At 39.3% G+C, this 10,856-nt stretch overlaps 1 protein-coding gene across 1 annotated transcript in view; it reads right to left on the bottom strand.

Annotated features, from left to right (window-relative positions):
- The window catches only part of LOC107094610 (round spermatid basic protein 1-like), a 34,796-nt gene that overhangs the window by 8,022 nt on the left and 15,918 nt on the right, over positions 1 to 10,856 (bottom strand). The window contains exons 5-6 of the mRNA XM_015390341.1: positions 5,519 to 5,656; positions 2,634 to 2,776 (exon numbers count right to left, since the gene is read on the bottom strand). Coding sequence (XP_015245827.1) covers positions 2,634 to 2,776; positions 5,519 to 5,656 — 281 coding nt within the window. The remainder of the gene's footprint in view (positions 1 to 2,633; positions 2,777 to 5,518; positions 5,657 to 10,856) is intronic.

Below are 10,856 nucleotides of genomic sequence, written 5' to 3'. Positions count from 1 at the left end.
ATTTTTTTAAATCAGATTAGCAAAAACTAGAAGTAAATTGTTTTCATTTTCCTTAGATACATTAAACTGTTACCAGTTTCTATTGTTATGATTTAATTTTTATTGATTAGCAGAATATTGTTAAAAAGAAAAGATCCAGGAGTGATAAATTGGTAAATAACTAAGCATCGTCTTTAGCTTCCAGCAGCCATGTTTAGTAAATGCCAAGAACATGAACTTTTAGCTAGACACATGCAAACTACAGATTGTCTGAACTGTGCTTAGAAGTAATTGTCTATTTTATTAGGCTACATTATTACATATTATGCAACGATGTGATTATATATTATATCTTTATTTACCGATAACAGAACTATCGATCACTACACCTGCAGCTGGCATCCTGGTATCTATAGGAGAAGGTTTAATTTGTTATTTTGCCAAAAAAGAAAGAAGAATCAGAGATCAAGCGACAGCTGAAATAACATCTGGAACAGAAAATGGATATAAAGTTCAGCAAAGCTCCTCTAACGGTAACACTTGCATTGATTTCACACCGTGGCAGCTCCTCGGCTTTGTGGTTAAATAAAATGTGTTTGGGTCATTCTTAATTTACTAAAATAGAGTTTTGTGGTTTTATTTATGTTATATGCGTTTTGAGAGAGATGAAGATTGTGATGGATGGATGACAGATGTGGTCTGGAGATGTACATTACTGGTGTGTTCGTGTATCAAAGGAGATTTAGCAGAACTTTCTCATGTTGGTTAATGTTGAATTAATATTAAGCATTTACATCATTTGTTGCACCCCTGGCCTCCATCAGTAGTTTTCATCGACTGTTTTCGGATCAAATGATTTTTCTTTTCATATTTTATTTTAACACTTCTAACAGTAAAACCACGTTGTTTAAAACTATTTATTTCCCACTTCTTGGCTTTATACTGGCCCTTTAACAGGAGATCCTCGCTCTGCAAACCTTTAAAGTTGAATTTATTCGTCTTTAAAGCCATTTCTATGAATTAACACTTGCATGTTCCCATAGTGGTATGGGAATTCTTACTCTTGTATGGAATGATGGTGATTATCAAGATTTATATTTCTCTGGAACAGGCGCTCACGTTTATGTGGACCATTTTCTAAAGTTAAGACATTTGTTGAATCTGACGTTGTGTTCGTAAAAGTCCAAGTTAGGAGAAAAAGTATGAGAAATTTATGACAAGAATACGAAAATACTGTTTAAGGCCTATTATTTTCGACAAACCTCGACATAAACAAGTTTACCAATTGTTTTTTGGACTTTGATAGCTAATTTAAACAGCCAACACTAGCCTCTAAAGCACAATGTTCCACAAACGTATTATTGCAATATGCAACAATCATGTAACAAATATATTTTTATGCTAGGCATTCAGGCTAATTCAAGCATGTTTTTCTAGCCACAGTTTAAAGATATTGCTATTGGAAAAAAAAACATTTGGTTTCTAATTATGCAAAATAATTACACACCTCACGCAAATCTCCTTCCCAAACAGCTGAGCTATTTTGGGTGTATTTTCATTCAGTGATCACTATAATCAGAGATTTTCCAGACAGTCTCAGCTCAGTTAAAAATGGGGAGAAAAAAAAAATCTTGACCTTTTCACTAAAACCACCAAAAAACAGCAAAAGAGCACACAGTCACGTCCTTCAAAACAACATCCACAGAAGCTGCAGCCATGGACCAACTCCAAACATGATCACATTCTCATCTTTCTGTGCGTACTGCTTGCTTTTCCAATCTAGCTTTTTTTCCTTCGCCTCCACAAACAAAAGATCCTCCAGAGCTTTGACATTTTCAATATATGAGCTTATTTTTCCATGCTATCTAGCTTCCTGAAAACACCTGCATAATAACTCTGCTATAAATCAACTTAAAAGCGGTAAGAGGAGGTCAAGAGGATGAGGCTGAGGAAAGATGAGAAAGGAAACAGAGAGATAGCGTTGATGTTTATAAGTCGGAGGAGGACAAGGACAGGAAGGAGAAGGAGATGGGTAGAGCAGATGAAATAAATAGAAAGAGTGAATGGCAGCTCTTGAATTTAATAAGGTTTTACATTGAAATAGAAAATGAATCATATAAAGACATAACTGGATAAAAAAGCCTCAGAACAATTAGCTGTATGTCCACATTCATTTCAAAAAGTAACAAAAATGTACCTAAATAGAAGAGCTTAAATGGATTGGGATCAATAGGAATGACCGGTGTGCAACGTCCCTGGTTTGGCTTTCAGCCACGAGAACCAGTCTGATGCAACGCTGATCTCATCCGAGCGGTGAGCCACACACCGCTAACACCACACACACAAACCCGTGCTGGTTTTTTACTCGTCTCACTCACAGGAGTCGTGCACTCGACTGTTTTAGGCCCCGCTGATATACGAGCAACAATGATAGCGTGACACAGGCAAACCGAGAGGGTAATTGCCTCATCCAGTCCAACTCGACAACAACAAAGCTTCAAGCCGTTACCACGACGGCTGGTTGAAATTGGTAAGAGTTTGATTTAAATGTGTTATTCTTACTATAAAACGATAGAAGCACCAACTGAAAACACAAAGGAGGGCTGGCTTAACAAGGCACAAACAAAACAAGAAGACTTTACGGAAAGACTCACCGCTTTCTTTTAAAAGGAGACTTTGGTATATCTGCCACAGGTATCATCTGTTCTCCTGGTCTGACCCACATTATGGGACCGTCGTCGCTCTTTGTTGGACTCATGCCTCTGAGGCTGGAAAGCGTTCCCCATGGAAGAGTCCGCTGGATTCAGACAAGCAGAGGAAAAGGAGTGAGGAATAGCTTCATATCAAAGCAACATGCAGAAACATTTATCAGCTGTTCATAAGATTATTTCCTGCTCCCAAGAATTTGTGACAAACTCCTTCAAGATGCAAGAAAATCAGAGCATAATAAAAAGCCCCAGTAGATTTCCAATCTGCTCTATGCCAGAAAACAAGACAGCTGAGGCATATTCTTCCCAGCAGGTTTTAGGAATACATAGAGAACCTATATTTTCTACATTTTTGTCACATTAGAAGCCCAAAATGTCTCCATCAGGCTTTTAGCTAGCAGTGGGTTCGGGTGTACCTTTACTAAAAATATTATTAATTGTACGCCCCTGTTTTGGGGATGTACAGCTTTGGTACGCCCTAATTTTCTCCCGGATTATGGTGGAATATCAGATGTCCCTACAGACAACTTACAGGGAACAAGCATGCTGCGCTGTTTGCAAGCAGGTAAGCTTGAAAAGTTTGCGAAAACTCATTAAATGCCTGATAACTATAGGATTATTTTGGAGGATTTTTTTGGGACAATATTGTCCGTAGAATGGGGGAAAAAAACAACATCTAACATAAATGACAACTGGGGAGGGGCGCGATCTGTACTAAATCCGTAGCAAATCTCAAACAGATGCTGCAGTTTTTTCATGGTTCTTCCAAGATAATTGGAGTATTTATTTCCTAAAGATCGATAAATGGATTTTGTTTGTGGATAATTGTGTACTTCTTTTACCCTTTGGACATTACAACTGGTATAACTGCCCTTCAGCGCATCACACTTGCTTGTGTAACACATCAGCTAACATTTACAAAATGTACTGATATACATGAAAATGTGACAACCAAGTTCAGGTTAGTTTCAGTGACAGATGTATTCTTAACAGAGTAGATACACAGAAATAAAAGCAGTCCTGGCACTTCCTCCTCTGTCGGTCTGCAGATTACGTTGTAGTATTTGTAGACTGTTTTTCAGTTTGTTTAGCTTGTTGTATATGTAATGTAGTGGCGAATGTTGGCCTAGTCGGTTTGAGCAGTGTGCCTGTGCTCTGAGAAGGTTGTAAGTACTCGGTTCGATCCTAAGCAAGACCCTTAATTCCACACTGCTTCTCGGCGCCACACAATGGTAGCCCACTGCTCCCCAAGGGGATGGGTCAAATGCAGAGATTGAATTTCCCCATTGAGGGGAATAAAGGGATTTATATTTAACAATCAAGTTTTGTCTTTAGCAGTAAGTTTAGGTTACACTCTGATTGTTTGAATTAACCTATGAAACATAATATTGTACCTAAAAATGATCTCATGTCTTCCTTACGACATTTCCAACTCTAGTCAAGCAGAGACACTTCCCATAATTAGGACAAAAGTAGTGTTGTAGCAAAGACAAAAAGTTAGCTGCAATCCACCTTAAAATGCAGGAAATAGCATTTCAGAGAGTTGAAATTTCAAAATTGTCCAGGGGAGGACAACCCCGGTCCCCGTACGCTGCGCAAAGCCTAAAGATGTGATACAGAGGTGAACACTGTATGAATATTCCAACTAAAAGCCTGCTCTACATATTTAAGCTTTTTGATGGATGGGGAAAAAAAACAGAGTGACCTTTTGAAGAAGGAAACATCTTTTCATATAGATCTCAATGCAAGGTAATTCAGGAATAACCTCAATTAGAAGCATCCCCAAACATACAGCGGTAGAGATGCAGCCTGATCAGGAGAATATATTTGAGGAAAAGATACATTTATTTAATTCACAAGTATGCTTTGTTTTGAGTATGTAAATCCCAATTAACAAAGAAATTAGTGATTTCAATGGGAGGAAAAGTTTGGGGGGAAAAAACAACAACAAAATTACTGTATTATCAAGATCCATTACTCTATGGCAGATGTCTTCAACATTTTCCAGGCCAAGGACCCAAACTGATGGCGAGACGGAGCGGGGACCCCCTAATGATATATATTGTATGAAATTGTGTTATATCCAACTGGTCCTATAGTCACTCTATTACAGATGGAGTAATGTAACTAAAGTAATTTCTCCCTGGGATTATTAAAGTCTTTCTGATTTTGATTCCTGGTTGATGGGACAGGTGTTGTGAATGAAACGGTGCCCAGCTTGAAAGAGCTCCTGTGTGTCGCTGAATGAGTGAATTGATAACTGAAAGACATCTTCTGCCTTCATTTATCTGTTTACTACAGTGTGTTGAATTCATGTTAACGTGTATTTAAAGACATTTCAATTAGTGGAAAAAAAGGCAGGGTGGAATATAAAAAAAAGTCTAATCAACCAAAATTTTCGCTACCTCCATGCAGTACCTCCGTGGACCCCTACGGGTCACGGACCCCCTGTTGAAGACCTCCGCTCTGAGGAGACATTAAGAGCAAGCTAGGAGCTGTATCAAGATTAACCACCTGATAAATCTAACGCCCTAGTATATTAATGGGGGTAGCATCTTGAATTCTTCTTCATCTTTTGTGTATATCTACAAAAAATTCAAATAAAACACTGATCTAATGACAGGTTTTAATCTCTCACTGCCTAATCACATCTAAACACACTCTTTACAAGGTTTAAGTCCTCTGATGTGGTGGAATCATCCAGGATAAAAATTACCTAAGCATTTAGAGCTGATCTGAATTCCTCCGTCTCATTTTTAACCCCGATCCATATATCTAATGAGCTGCCGTTTGGGATGTCTGCCATGCATCTGCAGCAGCAGCAGACTCACCTTTAGGAAGGGGGACTCCTCCAGCATGCTGAGGAACTCTGGGAAATAATCCCCGACCTCTTCGTCCACGGCTCCTACCAGGCTAATCTGTCTCATCGCTCCAGCTCTATACGTGCCATTGCTGTAAGTTCTCTTCACCTGCAGAAAAGTGAGAAAGAGAAAACACTTTTTAAATCTTCCCTAAAAAAGTCCAAAGAAAGATAAAGCTAATTATTACAGTCCATTTTAGGGTTGGATAGAGCCCCCCCCCTTTTTTTATGCATAAAAAAAATCTAATCTCCTACATCTAACACAATATTTTTAGAGCCAAAAGGAGGAAATCAAAGAGCTCAAACCATGAATGATGTTTCCTGGTTATTCCTGTGAGGTTCAACAAAGAAATAAAAATCATTAAAAAAAAAACAGGAGGCACTAAATTCTGAACAGGGGAGAAACAAATCCTCATAGAAGCTGGAAATCATTACTTGGTGTCAAAATAGACTGTATGCGTGAGTGTCGGCGGATTTACTTTTCCGTTTCTGCTCTGCTTATGTGACTCAGACGGTTCGCTGCTTTTCACTTGGCTGACGGTGCAGCTACCCGTCTCTCACAGCCCTGGCCCTCAACAGTCCCTCTGTGTGTGCATGCCTGTGCAGTACGTGCAGCATGTGGTCTGCACGCTGTACTCTTGGCTGATTTGGGATGCGAATGTGTGTGTGTGTGTGTGTGTGTGTGTGTGTGTGTGTGTGTGTGTGTGTCCCAGCAAGCCAAATCCTTGGCTGCGCGCCTCTAGTGAGTCACCACTTGACAACGAGGCAGAGCTGAAGGTGGAGAGATGGCGCATAGGGAGAGGAGTCAGGATACCAACGAAAGGAAGAAAACAGGTGGAAGGAAGAGAGGAGGGGAGTGATGAGAGCTAGAACTAGGCTTGTAAAAATAATCAAACCCCTATTGCTGCTTTACAACAATAGGGAATTAGATTTTTCCTTTTTCTTTAATAAAAAAGGAGAAAAAAGGTTTATAGTAAGTCTGATGGAGCTTAAAGCTCCACTGTTCAAGCAGGAGAATATGTCTTTCTGTTGACTAGTTAGTTATACACAAGTTGGACAAATAAGACCCAAGCTGTGTGATGGAAAACTACCAATACAAAATACCTGGAGCACACTTTCTCAATAGCAAAACATAACGGCCATTTTTCTTTTTAAAACAGCAAGGAATAGGGAAGCTGGTCCCATCTGACAGGAGGATGTTTGAAGCTGAATATGTGGCACTAATACAGGAAAATCTAATGGAGTCTGCTAAAGACTCAAGACCAACGTAGGAGGTTAAAATTCATCCCAACGTCCCAAAACATATAATCAGAGCTTGAGTGGTACTTAACATCATAATAAACACTTCAAGGCAGGAAAAGATTGTTCTAGAACAGAACTAAGTTTGGCTGATAAAAAACACACATTTCAGTTATTTGTTCCTAATCTGTTTAAAACTTTGAAAACCATCTTTCATATTCACAATTATGCCCTACTTAATGTTTGAAACATGAAAAGGTTCAAATGAAAGACTACAATCAGTAAAAAGGCGTAAACGCACAGAAATGATTAGCATTAGAACAAACACATAGAAGTAAAAGGGAGAAATATCAGAAACAATTATAAAGTAGGCAGAGGGACAACCATGATAGGCTTGGAAAAACAAAACAAGGCGGCTTTAAAGAGGAAGATGGAGGGCAGATGGAAGTGAGAAGCGAGTACTCGGGTTATAAAGCGCAAACTGGACACAGACTAAAGGAGAAAGGGCGAGACAGCTGCCAGGAGCATCTCTGGGCAAAGTGCCGACTCCTTACTAAAGCCATTTAAAAGCCGATCTAAAAGAGCATGGAGTAGATATAGCATCCCTACTGCAGGTGTTTTATGTATTACCATTTACAAACTGACCCAGCTGCATGTTTAATCTTAATATCAAACCATTGGACTCATTCTGGTTAACGGCGAAAAGGCAACATCACTTTACAATGTGCTTTTCCCACTTCATTAAATCCTGTCTGTCTCCCGACACTGAAGCGGACGCAACGTATGCTAAAGGCCTGGATGATTCCCTTCACACACGCACAGCTCAAGTACTAGTGAGTCAACGACCTTAATATGTGTGCGCACACATGGATTCATCATCCTATTCACGAGTGACTCCCTTAGTGTTGTCACCACAGAGCTTGTGTGCATTTGTGAGTGAATGCATTTATCTGCGTGTCTGATTTTAATTAGCCCTGCTTATGAGCACATCTCTTTATCTGTGTGTGTGTTTACACATGCATAATTTAACAGCTGAATAACCCTCCGTGTCAACTGTAAACAGCAGCATTAGGAAACACTATCCAGGCCTCCGCTAAACAGACGTTTTCCAGCCTGTGGTTGGCTCATGCTCACAGCTCGGGTCTATATTCGGTGAAGGAAAGGGGAAATGTGGCAGACTTCCTCTGAGCAGATATTTACAAGATGCACCAGGTCGTTGCTTCTGTATCCTTGCACGTAAACACACTCTCTCTACTTTGTGTTCAACTCAGGTCATTTTCTCTATTCTGTCTCTAGCTTTTTTTCCTTCATAAACCGCTAATCCATGCTGGGAAGTTAAACAGGACTACTTGTTAATTCTGTACCGACTCCCCTTATCTGTAATCAACTCATCCCAGCTGAGTTTACACTAAGCCACGGTCTCACTGGTCCACCTGACCTTTCCTTAACCTCTCTCTCTGTCTGCATCTCACTCTTCCTCAGTTCTTTGCCTCTCTCTCTGTCTCAAACATTTTGCTCAGTCAATCTCTTGACTGTTAAGTCTATTAGTTCGTTACTGCGTCTGCGTCACAACAAAGCTTCTGGCTGCTGACTGGGGGCCTCAGACACAACTACACACTCCTTAGCATCATAATCTCTCCTCTGAACACCTTCAAAGCCAGATACAGATCTTTGTAAACTCTTAAATAGAGATAAAACTGGTGCAACACCAACTCTAACCGAATAACTTGCTTTTCAGATATATATATATATATATATATATATATATATATATATATATATATATATATATATATATATATATATATATATAAAAACAGTTTTGTTAATAAGAGAGATTAATTTAAATACTACTAATTATGTTCATTTATTTCTATTCCATCATTTTCTGTCACAATATTCTAAAGGTTAAAATAGCAGAGGAAGTAGAGAGGCTTGAGTTTTATACTATAGTTCAGTGATGTCTTTCCAGTCACATATTGCTGCAAGCTGCCCGTCAGCTGGCCTAAAACAGTTTTAAGCTAACTTTAATGTGCTATAAGGAGCAGAACGACTAGTCTTCATATGAAAATCATGGCATTGACTGAACTATCTTTCAGTTATTTGAAGGTTTTGTAGCCGCCAAGCTTTTAAATGCTGCACTGTGCCACTGCTTGCTCAACACCTGATGTTGTGACAACATTCCAACAGTCTGTGACTGAACAAGAGACCAAATTACTTCTTAGTACAAGCACATCATGCATCGACCGCCGAGCTCTGCCTACCCTGAGAAAATGGAGAGCTGTAATCTTCCATAATCCTTTAGTGGCAGTGAAAATGGCTTCAGTCGGGTACGAAATTCAAAAACTAAGACTCACTCACTCCGGCCCCTGCCTGCCTTCACATTATGAACGTCGCAAATAAACGGAGCTCTTCAAGCCGAAGTGAAAGATCCACGCAAGCTGCTTTCGTTTCTTTTCTCTCCCTCTTCTCCTTTAATTCTTTCCTTGCTGCCCTCACCCCATATAATAGGCAGCGGAGCATTCATTCATGGCTGGAACACAGAGCTGCTACACAACTGAGCAGAACCATGGAGTACAGGGATAAAAAAAGACACTGAAAGAATAACAGAGTAAGGGACATAATAAAGAAGAGAGAAAGGGAGAGAAAATGTGCCTGATACACCATTAATCCCTGTGTGTGGGTGTGTGTGTGTGTAAGTCATCAGTATGCAGGCTCACACCTGGGTGTACGTGTAGACTGTATATCTACAGCCCAAGGTCACTGCTGAGAGGTACAAGGGAGGAAAAAATTAACAAGGCCAGTGGACAATGACGTTAGCCCTGTGTGGAACATTATAAGAGGGGACTACACAAGACAAGAGGTTTAGGTAGATTAGATGAATGGAGGCAATTGGCAATTAAGGTAATCTGGGATTTTCCTTTAAAATGTGGAGATTACATATGTTTCTGCAGTCCCCTAAAGAAAGCAGGAATAAAAACAAAAAATCTTTTAGAATTTCTTGTTTAGATAAGCCAACCCAAAGGGAGTGTTTTACGCCCCTATAGCATTGACACGCTTCCACTGAGAAAGAGCAGGCAGGTTCTCACCACAAAAACCCTCAGGAGGTCTGAGGCAACAAAAGGCTTTTCATTAGTAAACTCTGGACCTTAGACAAGTCTAAATGAAGAGGTGTATCTGTGTCACTGGGCTCTGGAGACCATCAGCCACCACACGCACCTTTCTGGTTTTTCCCGATTTACTCAAACGGTTAAGAGGTCTGAAACTACAGCTGCCGTTTTTTAAAGAGCAAAAGATGAAAAGCACCTTTTTTTTAATGTGGTTTTGACTCCCAGGCTGACAGACCGTGAACCGCTGCTACCTGCATTAATGCTTTCATCTCTCACAGCCCGTTAATGCCACCTTTCATTTTCTGCCATCACTGCAAATTTCCTTTCTATATTCTTGTCTCAGCTGCTGCTGCTGTTATAATGACCATTTGTTACTTATGCATTTCATTTCTTTAGATAAACAGAGGTCAAGCAGGTAAAAACAATTATAAAAAGAGACCAATGTTATGTTTTTCCCCCCATTCACTGACATTAAATCAGATCAGGTTATAGTAAAGATAACCAAAAAAATTAATATTTTCTGAATGTCTAAAGAAATGGAACATTGCTTATCACTCTTCCACATTCTTCCTTGTGTGGAAGAGAACTGCGACACTGTTTGTCCTTATGGGAAAATACTAAGATGATGGGGCCAGTATTATATTTATAAGCAATTATATATGTGGTAACATTTCCGAAATGTTGAGCAGGGATACTGTTCAAAAAGTAAGTGGATTTCAGTGAGAGGGTATGAACGCCCTCGGTTTCAGAGATATATATTTATTTTAAAAAGAATTTGAAATGTTAGAACTGTAAATATGCAGTCATATGTTTATATTCCTGTTTTTATGTATTTTTTTGTGTTTTCCAGGTTGCACATTAAAAAAATGAAATTGTCTGGAGAGCTGTTAATGGAAATTTCTTTTTGTTTTCATTGTATACAAAATGACAAAATAAATCTTTCTAAGTCATATATATATA

Source organism: Cyprinodon variegatus, unplaced genomic scaffold (assembly GCF_000732505.1).
Source record: "Cyprinodon variegatus isolate N-32 unplaced genomic scaffold, C_variegatus-1.0 Scaffold493, whole genome shotgun sequence".
NCBI lineage: Eukaryota > Metazoa > Chordata > Actinopteri > Cyprinodontiformes > Cyprinodontidae > Cyprinodon > Cyprinodon variegatus.
Note: the sequence above shows the minus strand (reverse complement) of the source record. Positions and strands in the feature narration are given on the sequence as shown.